The sequence below is a fragment of the Micromys minutus genome (genome assembly GCF_963924665.1).
Source record: "Micromys minutus genome assembly, chromosome: 12".
Taxonomy (NCBI): Eukaryota; Metazoa; Chordata; class Mammalia; order Rodentia; family Muridae; genus Micromys; species Micromys minutus.
The window spans coordinates 50,414,579-50,429,306 of NC_137981.1; the positions used below are offsets into that span (position 1 = coordinate 50,414,579).

The 14,728-nt window shown below is 42.1% G+C and overlaps 1 protein-coding gene across 1 annotated transcript in view; it reads left to right on the top strand.

Annotated features, from left to right (window-relative positions):
* Positions 1 to 14,728, top strand: part of PIWIL2 (piwi like RNA-mediated gene silencing 2) — a gene marked incomplete at both ends in the record, with an annotated part of 44,684 nt that extends 29,956 nt beyond the window's left edge. The window contains 4 exons of the mRNA XM_080926141.1: positions 99 to 187; positions 722 to 827; positions 11,730 to 11,983; positions 14,572 to 14,728. Coding sequence (XP_080782267.1) covers positions 99 to 187; positions 722 to 827; positions 11,730 to 11,983; positions 14,572 to 14,728 — 606 coding nt within the window. The remainder of the gene's footprint in view (positions 1 to 98; positions 188 to 721; positions 828 to 11,729; positions 11,984 to 14,571) is intronic.

Genomic DNA, 14,728 nt, shown 5'->3' on the forward strand with positions numbered 1-14,728 from the left:
TGTAAATAAGATGAGAGGTGCTTTGACTTTGAGATAAAGAAGATGGAGCAGTAGAGTTCTTGGGTTTGAGTTCCGCTTTTGTGTCTTTGTTACTCTAGAAACAATTAATGGTGATCGGGATGGATGTGTACCATGACCCCAGCAGAGGCATGCGCTCTGTGGTTGGCTTCGTTGCCAGCATAAATCTGTAAGCAAATAAAGCAGTGCTATTGTTGCCTACCTCATTTTGATGCCCGATCTTACTATAAATTTATCAGCTGAGTCTTGGGTACTCACAAGGAAACCCCATGCTTCTAGTATAGGAAGCACTAAGTTCTTTCTTCTGTCCCTCTCTGTATTTGCAATGTGGTTGACACGCTCATCACAGGCACTAGTTTGCTCCCTGTACTTAGCACCTCTGGCAAGGGTGGAGGAGGCCAGTGCCTTGTGTTACTAGTCTTTTTAGAGATGTAGCTGTCATTGGGGAAGGTGTAGGTGGGGAGGCACATGTTTGGAGGGCAGAGGACAACTTTGTGGAGTCAGTTATCCCTTCCCTCTTTGGGTTTGGGGATTGAGCTCATGTTGTTAGGCTTGTACTGACCCCAGAGATGCATTTGGAAGGTAGATAATGTGTTGAGTTGATTAAGAAGGGACCCTGTGTGTGGAAAGCAGAGCATAGGCCTTTGTGAGGGAGTGACTGCTCATTGTGTTCTCTCTGTGTCTCTCCTCCCCACCTGCCCAGCACACTCACCAAATGGTACTCGAGGGTGGTGTTCCAGATGCCACATCAGGAGATTGTGGACAGCCTGAAGCTCTGCCTGGTGGGCTCCTTGAAAAAGTATTATGAGGTGAGGAGACCAGAAATGCTAACATTACTACATTTTAAGGGATACCTATTTAAGTTTTGAGCAGAGATCTGACATGAGGGAGGAAGGGGGGACACCAAAGAGTCAGAAAGCCATAGCCTAGTTAGTAGAGAGCTCAGAATCCCTTTCAGGCTTCTGCTCGTCTAGCTTGCAGAGCCCAACACTGCACCTTGGTTTATAAGTAATAAAGATTTGCCTGGTTGACCAGTTGGTGCCTGCAGACATAATTCCCATGCCTTTATTGGCCAAGTTGGAAGTAAGTTTCAGCAATTAAAACTTATTTTAGCTGCTGACTGTTCAGTTTGGTTTAGGACAAAAGCTTTACTGTAACTCACTTCTTATAATTTCAAAGAATGCTACCCAGGAGAATTGCTGTCATTAAGCTGATACAACTTCTAGAAGAGTGAGCAAACAAGGTTCTGAATTTTGGGCTGGCCAAGACATCAAAGCACTGATAAGTGGCTTCAGTCTTAGGGCCACTGTGGCCATTGGAAACTTACAATTCATGTGACCGAAATTAGTCTCTTATGGAATTAAGATTTTTTTTTAGCGTCAGTCAGGTATAAACAATATGGATTTGTGTGTCTCAGAAGATCCAAATGATACGGTAATTTATCACGAAGCTCTGTTATTTCTTTTCTTATTACTTTTCCCTTGCAAGCTCTGTCTGTCTTCTAGGGCCTAACTTGAAGATGACTTCTGTGAAACTTTCTTGTTTCCCCTCATTGTTCCCTCCCTTGGTTAAAATGATCAAGTTGTGTTCTTCTCCAAGGATCTGTGTTTGTACTGTTTACTGGCTATTACATCCTGCTGACTAAGGCATATTAGTTATACCATTACCCACCTCTGTTCTGGTGGCATTTGGGATCAGGCTCGGGGGCCTTATCAGTGCAAGCTAGACAAATGCTTTATGCTGAGCTATACTCCAGACCTCTCACTGGGGTTTTGTGTTTGTAGTTATGTTTTGGGTTTTGTTTTTTGAGACAAGGCTTCTCTCTGTGTGTACCCTTGGCTGTAGTGGAACTCCAAGGTAGACCAGGCTGCCTCTGCCTTTGCCTCTGCCTCACAAGTTCTGGGATTAAAGGCAAGCAAAACCACATCTAGCTTCAAGGGCATTTTTCTGTTTGTTCTTTTGATGAGTTCCTCTCGTTTCTTTTACTTTTTCTTATTTTCTAGATGGAAGTATCCTAATTTTTCCCTCCTATTTTCCATATCTAATGCTCTTTCCTAGCAAATGTTAATTTCAGAAATGTCATTGTTGAAACAAGAATATAGGGCTGAACAATGAAGTTTACTTTACCCAAGCAAGCTTGCCCCACTTAGAAGACCCACCAGTTGGAAGTTGGGTGGTTTCCCAAATCTTGCTCAGTTTTGATAATTCACTGAAGAGATAAAGAACTCACTAAAAGCTGTTATATCCATGTTTAGGGTTTGTTTTAAGAATGGATACAGATTATAGTCAGCTAGGAGAAGGAATGCCCTGACAGATTCAGGAAGTACTACACAAGGAACTTCAGTAGTTCTCCCATTGTGAAGGCAGAACACTTTGTTTCTTGGCACCAAAATATGATAAGGCTTGTGGAGAACTGCCAATCCTGACTACTCACCTGAGCCTTGGTATTCAGAGGTACGCTAGAATGCTTACATGGGTGTGGTAGGTTGATTAATTGCCCTTGTGATTGATTACATTCTATAGTCTTTGTAGTGCTACTTACTTGTAGCCTTCGATACTTCTAGTCTGATAGCTTAACAGCTAATGAATGGCAAAGTTGCCACAAGGCTCACGCTGGCCTTGAGTTCACTTTGTGGCCCAGGCTATACATTTACCCTGCTTAAGCTGCCTGAGTGCTGGGAGTACAGTGTGTGCCATTGACCCCAACCTCAGGGATTTCTCCTCTTCTCTCTGTCCCATGGTCCTGGCTGATTTTCAGTTACCATGAGGACACGGCTGCAGGTGGGGAAGGGGATGAAATAGAGCAGGTTAAACATTCCAGAGCAAACCCTGCACTTACACGTTGGGGCATCGTAACTGTAGCAAGTTCAGGGTCAGCCATGGCTGCACAGCTACATAGTGAGACTCTCCAAAACACAGAATCAAGCAAAACTAATTGTGATGGTCTTACCCACTGTTCTTGTTGTCTTCTTGGAGGTCCTCATTCTGTAATTGAAATACTTTGTAGGAGTGCTCTTGAGACAGTCCATCAGTGTTTGGGGGAGGGTAATAGTCCAAACACAGATGAAGGCCAACAAATGGCCTAGTGGCTAAATAAGCCTGACCATCTGAATTTTTGATCCCTGGAGCCTCCATGGTAGAAAAGAACCTGTTCCTATAGCATATCCCACACCAACACACTCACATACATGTCTTAGCACATGGTAACACACATAGCCACCTACCCTCAAATAAATAAATGTTAAAAAGAATAAAATAAATAAAAACAACTTAAGATCTTCAAAGAGATAAAAATAGCAGCACTAAGAATTTGGATAATAAACTGAAAGCTTTGAAATCTACAAGTTTTAGAAGTGAAGACTATAATAATGGATATTTCACACTCCACAGATGTGTGTGTTATGTGTTAAGGAGGCTGTAACAAAGTATCATGGGTTAAGGACTCAGAAGAGAAGACATTTATTTCCTGAGGCAAGAACTTTGAGGTGAAGCTCACAGTGGGGTTGACTTCTCCTTTCATCTTTCTTTATTCTGTAAATGACTTTTCACACATCCTTACCACTGTGGTTGTGTCGTTGTCTAAAATAAGAGTCACATTCTGAAGGGTAGGATATCAGCTTAGAAATTTCCTAGGGGTGGACAGGGATGCTATCATCCAAAACAGGATATAATAGTGGTTTTAAATACAGCTAAAGAAAGGAAAGAAGAAAGTAATCAGATTGAATCACAGAGATACAAAAGCTAAAATCAAACAAAAAACAAACCAGAACAAAAAACAGGAAAGCCAATACATATGGGGAGTGTGGTGTGCATACAGAATGCACACAGAAATAGTTCAAAGGCAAAAAAAAAAAAAAAACCAAAAACAAAAAACAAAACAAAACAAAAAAACTCCAAAAATCACAAGATCAAAGCAGTATCTGAGAAGGCAGCAGTGAAGAAGCAGTGGTTTATACACTGAGGATACAAAATTATCAGTTGAGAAAGTCCAGCAAGCAGGCAGGTGCACCGTGCACCTGTGATCCTAGCACTCAGGAGGCAGGTGCATAGTGCACCTGGAATCCCAGCACTCAGGAGGTATATGCAGGAGGATCCTGAGTGCAAGGCTAGCCTGTTTCAGAGTCCCCAGTGAGATCTGGTTGGTCAGTTAATTGGTCTCAACCTCTCTGATTTCTCTGCACTCCCCCCCTTTCTCTTTTATATACACATACACACACAAAGTCCAGCAAATCTCAGGAGATAAAATATGTGTATATACATGCAAAGATGTGGTTAGACACATTATAAAAACTTGTTGTGAATAAGCAGAAAAATACATGTAAATTGGGAAAGCAAAGAAGAGGTTATATCTTTAATGGATTAATAGATAACTTGTGAACAGAAACAGTGAAGCTATATGATATAAAGGAATGGCTTCAAAGTGATGGCTTCAATTCAATGATCAGCAACCATGGATCCAGAGTCCACTGAAAATGACTTCCATTAATGAAGGTGAAAGATGGGCAGAGAAATGAGAAATAGAGATGCCATCCTCATCAGATTTACACTGAAGTAAACTAAAATACCATATTGCTCATGGGAAAAAAAGACACTCTAGGTAGAAGATAGAACTGGTTAAAAGAATAAGCAGTTCAAAAACAGGGCTACACAGAAAATCCCTGTCTTAAAACAGCAACAACAGAGGCTGGAGATATAGCTCAGTGATTTACTTTCCTACATGGCAGCTCACAACAATTTGTAACTCTAGTTCCAGGGCTCCTGACACCCTCATAAGGATATATATGCAGGCAAAACACCAATGGACATAAAACTAAACTTAAAAAAAAAAAGCCAGCAACAGCAACAAAATAGGTCTCATGTATTCCAGGCTGGTCGCAAACTCACTGTGTAAGTCAAAGATGATGCTGAGTTTCTGATCATCTTGCCTCTACTGCCCAAGCACAGGGACTGGAGGAGTGCACCACCACGCATCCATTCTGTAGTACTGGGATAAGACATGGCCTGTGCATGCTAGGTCAGCACTCTAGTCAGCTATATCCTCAGCCACTACTTATATCTTGCAAGTTTCAAACCATGAGATAACAAATGGCTGTTGTTTGGAGCCACCTAGTTTGCCATTCTTGGGTAAGAATAGTCATGGGGAAACTACTATTTTATTCTCCATCTTAGAGGATAATCAGCTAGCTTTATGTTTCTCATGAGTGTGCTACTGCTAGATGTAGAGATTTTTCATGAAGGACCCGAGAAGGTGCTGTTTGCTTGTTTTATCACATAGCTTGAAGTCCCCTTCTGGATTAGACTTGCATAGCTTTAGTGAAGCTAACTGGTGGTTATGCAGTGGCAGTAACCATGCTCACTGCAAACAAGGGTAGTTTCCTGTCCCTCCAGTTTCTGTTCATTGCAGCTTCATTTTATTAGTCCTAATTAATGCAATAAGAAAAAGAAGCAGAGTTTATTTCTCCTGAGTGTTATTACTTTTAGTCTTGAATGGCAGTTGAGAGCACTCACTGCTCCTGCAGAGGATTCAGGTTTAGTTCCTAGCACCCACATCACAATTTACAACCACCCTTTTACAGTTCCAGAGGACCTGACATCCTCTTCTGAATTTTGAGGGCACCAGACAGCACACACATGCTGAACATACAAACATGCAGGCAAAATTTCATACATATAAAATAAATCTTAAAATATGTTTAGAAAGATAGAAAACTATGGCTTGGATGTGGTTTGGGTGCCTCCTGCTTCAGATATTCTGAGTTCCACTGTGAGCCTATAGACTTTAACCTATGGTAAACAGAGGTGTGGCTTTGAACCCCAGTACCTAGGAGCAGAAGCAGGCAGAGCTAGCTGTATGAATTCAAGGCTAACCTGGCATATGTAGTGAGTGCATTCTGGGCCAGCCAGAGCAACAGAGTAATAATACCTTGTCTCTGTCTCTGTCTCTGTCTCTCCCTCTCTCTGTGTGTGTAAAGCTATTAAACTGATATAAAGAACTGTATGTTCACTGGCAGACTGGAGATCAAGGTATCAGTTCTCAGTTATAATGCCAGATTCAGTGGGATCTCAGCAAGTTCTTTGTGGACATCAAAATAGTGATTCTAGGATTTATGTAGAGAATCAAGACACAGACTAGCCAGCACAATACTGAAGGACAGTCTGAACCATAAAGCTGTGGTAATTAGGACAGTATGATACAGACAGGAAGATAAGCAGGGAGTTTGGGAGAAAAGAATAGCCCAGAGATATATCAGACAGGTGTAGTTATATAACCTCTGATAATGAGATGGAGGTGAATCAGTGGGAACTGAAGTCCTCCAAGAAAGTCTGCTAGAACAGCTGACCTTAAACATGCAAAAAACAAAACAAAAAAGGAATAATAAATATTTGCACAGCCTTTATTTCACAGAATTTAGCTCACAGTGCCTCATATGCTTAAAGTGCAAGACCCAGGGGCTAAGAGTCCACATTGCTCTTATTGAGGACTCAGTTTCTAGGTTTGATTCCTAGCACCTTAATCAGGTAGCTCACAATCACCTGTAACTCCAGTTCCAGGGCAACTGGAACTGCCCTCTGTAGGCACCTTAAATAATGCACACACCCTGACACATAGTTTCATACGTGTAATTGAAAAAAATATGATTCTTTCTAAAGATGCAAAACCCAGCCAGCTGCTTTTGCATTTTATACAAGTCACTGATGGCTCACGGCTGCAATCTGTAATTCAGCGCTTGGAGGACTGACTGTTGTGTGTTGGATTTCAATATGGCCTATGTGGAAGCTCCAGGAATGGGGGAAAGTGGTGGGACATAGCAGTTGGGCACCGTGGCAAACACTGGTAATCCTAGCACATGGGCCAAAGTAGAAGGATTTTTGTCTTGGCTTTGACCCTCTTCCCCCACCCCAGCCCTGCCCCCACACTCTGCTACATGGTAAATACCAGGCCAGCCAAGGTTTGGCTACATACATAGGAAAGTCTTGTCTCACTACACTTGCCTTTCCTCCCAAATAGACAAAAGACCAGACTGACTTGAAAGAACATCACCACATGGCAAATATGTATATGGGAGGATTGTCAACCATGCCCTTGGAGCCATACACAGTAACAATGGCCCACTGTACTGTGGAAGTGGCACAGTGCAGGACTTGGAACACCAGAAGCTGGTGTGATGTAGAGCCATCAGAATGTTTAGTTTGCTATTACACAACTAATCATAATCTTACCCCATGATGTTGGAATCTTATTCAAACAAGTCAAAAATTTCAGAGCCCACAATAAACTATGTAGAGACCTGGAAGCAGCCAGGGTGCCCTTCAGTGAGTGAATGGATAAATGACTGGCACAGCCAAATAACGAAAGCTTCCTCAGTGCTAAAAAGAAAGGAGAGACCAAGCATAGTGGTACATGCCTATAATCTCAGCACTCAAGAGGAGGCCGGAAGATTACCAAGAATGCCAGGCCTGCCTGGATTACTGAGAAAATTCAAGGCCATGCTGGACATGTTAGTGGGATTGTAATTCAGAAAGTAAAAGATCAGCGACCTAACTCAGAAGTAGAACACTTGCCCAACATGTGGCCTTGGGTTCAGTCTGTGTTACAAAAGAAAGAAAGAAGAGGGAGGGAGAGAGGGAGGGAGGGAAGAAAGAAAATATTTTAACTATACCCTGGGACCCAGCTCTTGAGAATAGGAAGTGGGAAGATCAGAAGTGAAAGTCATGCTCAGCTACATACAGAGTTTTAAACCAGCCTGGGCGACATAAGATCATGTCACAAAAACAAAAATAACAAGTTCAATGCATATTAGTGTAAATGGCATTTCAAAGAAAAGGTAATTATTAAAGTTTGAGTAAGGCAAACTCTTGTTTCTCTTTTCTCTTACATTTTGCAAATGGTATATTTACTTACGAGTTAGAAATATATCTAGTAATAGTGAGTCCCAGGACAGCTAGGACTACCCAGAGAAACCCTGTCTCAAAAACAAACAAACAAAAACAATGAGTTAGAAAAATAGTAGAGCTCACTTCAATATTGCACATTATTTACTCTGCAAGAGGCTATCGTAATTTATGTCAAAATGATTTGTGAAAATGTCTCAGGATACTCTTGGGACGAAATTTAGTGACTGGTTTAATCTCCAGCAGAAGAGAAGAGGGTTTCCACAGAACCCATTCTGAGAACCCCTTGTCTAGCATATCCAGTACAACTGAGCTCCTAAAACTTGTGTTCAGGTAGCTACCTGGTCTACATGTGTGCTTCCTGGCCACTCCAGCCTTAATGTCTGAGAACCTGTCACCTCCCACTCAGGTGTGAACATCAAACCAGAGTTGACACCTGCCTCTGCAGCTTTATCTCTCATGACTAAGGCCCTGGTCCTGACTTGATCTGTTGTTTGATTTGAGCTTTAACAGTTTTGGCCTGAGCTTTAACAATGCAAACTGAAATTGCTACAGAGGTGCCTCAGCTTCTGGCTGGCACAACCCAGGAACTAGAGTACTTTTTCTGTTTTATACTTATTTTGCTTTGTGTAGAGTCAGAGTAACTATGCTGCCTAGTCTAACTTTGAGCCTTTATATTTTTTTATTTATTACTTATTTATTCTACATCCTGCTCACTGTGTCCCTCCTGGTCAGCCCCTCCCACATTCTCCTCTGATCAAGTGGGAGCCCCCCTGGGTATCTCTCCACCCTGGCACTTCAAGTCTCTGTGAGGCCAGACAAGGCAGCCCAGCTAGAAGAACACATCCCACATTCAGACAACAGTTTTTGGGACAGCTCCTGCTCCAGTTGCTCAGGACCCACAGGGAGGCCTAGGCCCAACCCACATATGTTCTTTGGTTGGTGGTTCAGACTCTTAGGGCCCCAAGAGTCCAGGTTAGTTGGTTCTGTTGATCTTCCTGTGGAGCTCCTATCCTCTTGTGTCAGCCTCCCGACCATTGGGATTAAAACGGTCTGCAGCCATGTCTGGCTCCTGGGCATTTTTGATGAACATCTGATCCTGGAAAGCCAAGCAGGGACATTCCTGTGGCCTGTGAAACAATGTTGTCTCTGTATTTTAATTCCTCTTGAAATTCTCAGGTGAATTTGATTCCATTTCGCTTCACTCATTTCATGATGTACTTTCTCTGTGCTTTCAAAGGTTTTCTTGACCTAGGTTGGTCTCAACTTTGACAACACAGGATAGTTTGAAACAGTGTCTCAGGCTGTGTAACCCTGGCTGGCCTTAAATTCACAGTCCTTCTGCCTTAGCATTGTACTTGCTAGGGTTATAGATATTTACTGCCACATCCAGTCTCTACAGCCTTTGTATATATTTATTAAAATATACATCATATTATACACATGCACGGCGTGTGTGTGTTGTGTGTGTGTGTGTGTGTGTGTGTGTGTGTGTGTGCGCGCGCACACACACACGAGTGTGCACGTGCATGTGTTTTCATCACACACTATCTTACTTTTGAAATAGACACTCTGATGGAATCTGGAGCTTGCTGTTTGGGCTGCATGGGCTGGCCTGTAAGTCTCTGGGATTCTCCTGTCTTTGTCCCCAAGGCTTGAGTTTACAGGTGCATACTGTTATACCTGATTTTTTATGTGAGCACTAAAGATTATACTAGTACACCAAGCTCTTAATCCATGTGCATATAACTTCTTTTCCTCTCCACCTTGAAAACAAAGTGATCTTTTTATGTAGTTTTTCAGCAGGAAATAGTATTTGATCCACAGCTAGCAGTAGAGTCATACTCAGTCTCAGAGCTCCTGACCCCAAGTCCAGTGTCTTTACTCTGTTTGCTTATTTGTAAAAGGTCCGTCTGAGCTCTGGACTCATCGTCCTCTTAGCACAGTGCATCACCTTCTGGGCGTTCTGTGGCTAAAGCCATAGCTCCCTACTGGGGTAGTTATCTAGAAACACTTCCATTTAAGACTGGCAGAGACTTGGGACAGCAGTAAGCACTGACCCACAGAGCACAGAGCAGCTCTAACAGTTAACACTTGCCCATCTCCAAATGCTAGCCATCTGGGGCTGAGAAACCCTGGTTTAGGGCCTGGAGACTTTGAGGTCACTCTGTATACAAGACTGTTATTGGGACTGCCACAAAAGAAGAGGGGGATGTGAGGCAGAAAAAAAGTACCATGAACAGGGATGCTCCAGCGACTATACACATGTTTGTAAATGTTGAAATATTTGAGGTATCTCAGAAAAGGGGACATTATTATTATTATTATTATTATTATTATTATTAGTAGTAGTAGTAGTAGTAGTAGTAGTAGTAGTAGTAGTAGTAGTTGTTGTTGTTGTTGTTGTTCTGTTTTGTTTTTAAAACAGGATCTCACTATGTAGTCCTGGCTGGTCTGGAACTCACTATGTAGACAACTTGGTCTTGAACTCACAGATACACCTGTTTCTGTATTTAGGTACTTTGCTCCTGGAGTGCTGGGGCTAAAGGCATATGCCACCATACACCCAGCTTGAAACACTGAACTAAAACTTTTAAAAGATAGCTAGCTGGAGGGAGGGTGTTTGAGGCTAGATTTTGCCCCATAGCCTAGGCTAAACCAAAATTTATTGTACAGCCTATGCTGGCCTCAAATTCACAGCACTCTTTTTGCTTTAGACTTTAAAGAGCTGTGATCACTAGCGTGTGCCACCATGCTGTCAAGATAATTTTTGGAAAAGATTTTCTGATATAAAAATTTTCTTGTAGAATCACCTTTAAAGAAAGTGGTATTTAAGCTTTACCCATGATGTATCTATTAAGGGACAAGGACCTGGAATGTGAGTGCATTAAACTGTAATCAGAACTGAAATCAAGCAAATTAGTTGTGAGGGGATTCCTAACTTAAAATGGAACCCAATGGACTCTTAGTTAATGTAGTGAGAACCCACTTACTTCATTGTCTAAGTAGATTTAACATTCTGCTATCATAGGATAACTTTGGATGTTACTTATATGTCAAAATCTGAGCATATATTTATGTATTAGACAAGCAGTTTTCAACTGTCCTAATGCTGCAACCCTTTAGTACAGTTCCTCATGTTGTGATAACCAATCATAAAATTATTTTTGTTGTGACTTTATAACTTTGTTTTGCTACTGTTATGAATCATAATGTAAATATTTGATATAGAGAATATTTGATATGGGACTTTCGTGAAAGGGTTGTTTGACCCCAGAGTGGTCACAACCCACAAATTGAAAACTGCTGTGTTAGGGTTCTCTTCCTGGATAGTTGTCAACATTAAATTCAAGTCAAATAACCACTGACTCATGGACACTATTGTAGAAAAATTTTTGAGTTCTTGATTCCTCTTTCCCTTCCTTCTTATCTTTCTTTGTTTTCTGAGACAAGATTTCACTGTATGACTCAGGTACCCTCGAATTCATGGTGATCCTCCTGTCTCAGACTTTTAAGTGCAGGTATGTGTGACCACGTCTGGCTCCTGCCATTCATTACCTTTGACTATTGTTCACTCTGTTTGAGGGTAGGCAGTGAGCAGGGTAGGTAGAGTGCCATGGCTTGTTTTCATACTTTATAGCACTGTGGCTGTATCAGGCCTGTTTGCTACTCTGAGCAAATCTAGAAACAGTTGTAAACTTCTGACATGCTTGGCAGTCCCACAGGGCTAACTGCCAAGTCTCCATCCTCAGGATGAGTGTGAGCTTTTCACTGTGGTCCTGAGCCTCTGGAGTCACCTCCTTCGTGTGTCATTTCAGGTGAACCACTGTCTCCCAGAGAAGATCGTGGTGTACCGAGATGGAGTGTCTGATGGCCAGCTAAAGACAGTTGCCAACTATGAGATCCCTCAGCTGCAGAAGTGCTTTGAAGCCTTTGACAACTACCACCCCAAGATGGTGGTGTTTGTAGTTCAGAAGAAAATCAGCACCAATCTGTACCTCGCAGCTCCTGATCACTTTGTGACTCCCTCCCCTGGGACCGTGGTTGATCATACCATAACCAGCTGTGAGTGGTAAGTAGGCAAAAATGAGTCCTCAGTGGAAGAAGAATAAGCTGGAGAAGTTGTCTATTGCTTGAATATTCCTGGACAGATGTGAAATGAAATCCTCATATTTGTCTCAAATAAATGCAAGCTTTGGCTGAGCCCAGTGGTGAAGCTTAGTGTGAACATGGGCTCATCTTCATCTACACACACAAGTACACAACCACATGTGCATACATTTTGTCACTGGGGATTGTCTTGTAAATACCAGACAAGTGGTACACCATTAAGCTATGTCCAGAACCCTAAATTTTTTTTAATAACAAAGCTTTTACTTTTTAGGTATATTCCCTTTTCTTCCTTCCTCCCTTTTGAGGTAGGGTCTCTTGTAACCCATACCATACCTCCCAAACTCTCTATGTAGCACAAGCTTCCCTCAACAGATATATGACCTACACATACATACACACACACACAGTGTCCTTTAATGTATTGACTTTTTCATTTTTCTTTGTAAGCCTTGTATGATTGGAGCTACAGTGATCTTCAAAGTGTCTTCTAGTGATCTCACTAGTTGGTGTTCTTTCCTTGCTAGGGTGGATTTCTACCTTCTTGCCCATCATGTGAGACAGGGCTGTGGCATACCTACACACTATATTTGTGTTCTGAACACTGCAAATCTGAGCCCTGATCACATGCAGAGGTGAGTCTGTCACATTCTTGTTCTCGATGTTTATCCTGACTAATAGCTAAGTCACTAGACAATGTCCATCAGGGTATTTTACTCTCTCTCTCTCTCTCTCTGTGTGTATGTGTGTGTGTGTGTGTGTGTGTGTGTGTGTGTGTGTGTGCGCGCTCGCATGTGTCCATTTCTGCATTGGTATGGAGGCTGAGGTCAACATCAGGTGTCTTTTCTTAGCAGCTGTCTACTTTGGTTTTTGAGATGATATTTCTCACTAGGACCTAGACCTAAAATTAGACAAGGTCTCCCCTCCTGTGTTAAGATTACAAGATTACCCCAAGTAGTGGCTGGGACTGGATTCGGGTCCCTGTGCTTGTGCAGTAAGCACTTAACCAACCGAGCCAGCTCCCTAGACCGATATTTTACCCCTTGACACTCCCAGATCTTAATAATAGTGATATTTTTTTTTGAGGAACAATTTGTGATCCTGATTTTACATTAAAATCACTGGAAAAGCTTTAAGAAAATGTGGATGATTATCAGCCTTCACTCCTGTGCATTTTAAAGCATTGGTCTTAATTTAACTTAGAAAAATGGTCCTATGTGTGTGGAGAGCTGGCTCACTGGTTAAGAGCACTGGCTGCTCTTCCAGAAGACTTGGGTTCAATTTGCAGTACCCACATGGCAACTTTCACCTGTCTGTAATTTCAGTTCCAGGGATCAAACATCTTCACAAGGATATACATGTAGGCAAAACAACAATGCACATAAAATAAAAATAAGTAAATCATGAAAAATAATTTTGATCTTGCTACCTTGCTCAGGCTGGTTTTGTCTTATTTGTTTTATTTGTTTTTTGTTTTGAAACAGGGTTTCTTTGTGTATCTCTTGTTCTGTAACTCACCGTATAGGCTGGCCTTGAACTCACAAAGATCCTACCTGCCTCTGCCTCCTGAGTGTTTGGATTAAAGAAAGACATATACCACTACACCTGGCTGGTCTCTTTGCCTTCTAAGTATCAGGGATTACAGGAGCATACTACATGCTCCAGCTGCATGTGGTAGCTAGCATATGTTTACAATTTTATCACTCAGGAAGCTGAAGTCAGAATCACCTAGAATCATCAGCCTGAAGGACATAGTTAATTCAGGCCAGTCACTGCTACATAATAAGACCCTGTCTCAAAAACCTAGCTGGCTAGCTAGCCATATGGAAAGACAGATAACCTCTGCGAAGGACTATGACACTACCACATTGATGATGTACAGTCCCAATAGACTGGTAAATGCCCTTTTATAGCCTTTTCCTTTGTGGCATTTTTCTGCTTTTATTGTATTTTACATGTATTGTGTTTTGCCTGCATGTATATATGAATACCACATACGTGTTTGGTACTTGTGAAGGTCAGGAAACGGTGTCAGATCCCCTGGAACTGGAGTTACAAATGCTTATGAGCTGCCATACGGTTGCTGAGACTGAACCTATGTAGGTCCTGGAAGAGCAGCCAGATGCTGAGCTGCTGAGCCATTCCTCCAGCCCCTCATACACGTATACCACAGAAATCCCAACACACTCATGCTTACTTATTTTACCCATCCTTTGGCTTATGTGGAAATAGAAACAATTCCAGATGAAAATATTTCTTCTCTCAGACCCAGTGGCCCACACCTACAATCCCAGCACCTGAGAGGCTGAGGCAAGAAGGTCACTGGCAACTCAAAACCAACTGGGCTGCTGGAGTTACTAGAACCTGCACCCCAAACCAAACTAAACAAAGAAATATAAAACTAACAATTCCTGAAAAACATTAGGTTTCCCAGAATTCCCTAGTCTGTTGGTAGGGGTGCTGTGAGTTGTATCCCCAAGAGAGTGAACTCCTTCCTACCCCTAGGTGGAGGCAGAAGTGATAAAGAAAACATTTTCTTCTTAACTTTAGGCTGACTTTCAAACTATGCCACATGTACTGGAATTGGCCTGGTACCATCCGAGTTCCAGCTCCTTGCAAGTATGCCCACAAGCTAGCTTTCCTGTCCGGACAGATTTTGCATCATGAACCAGCCATCCAGCTGTGTGAGAACCTGTTCTTCCTGTAA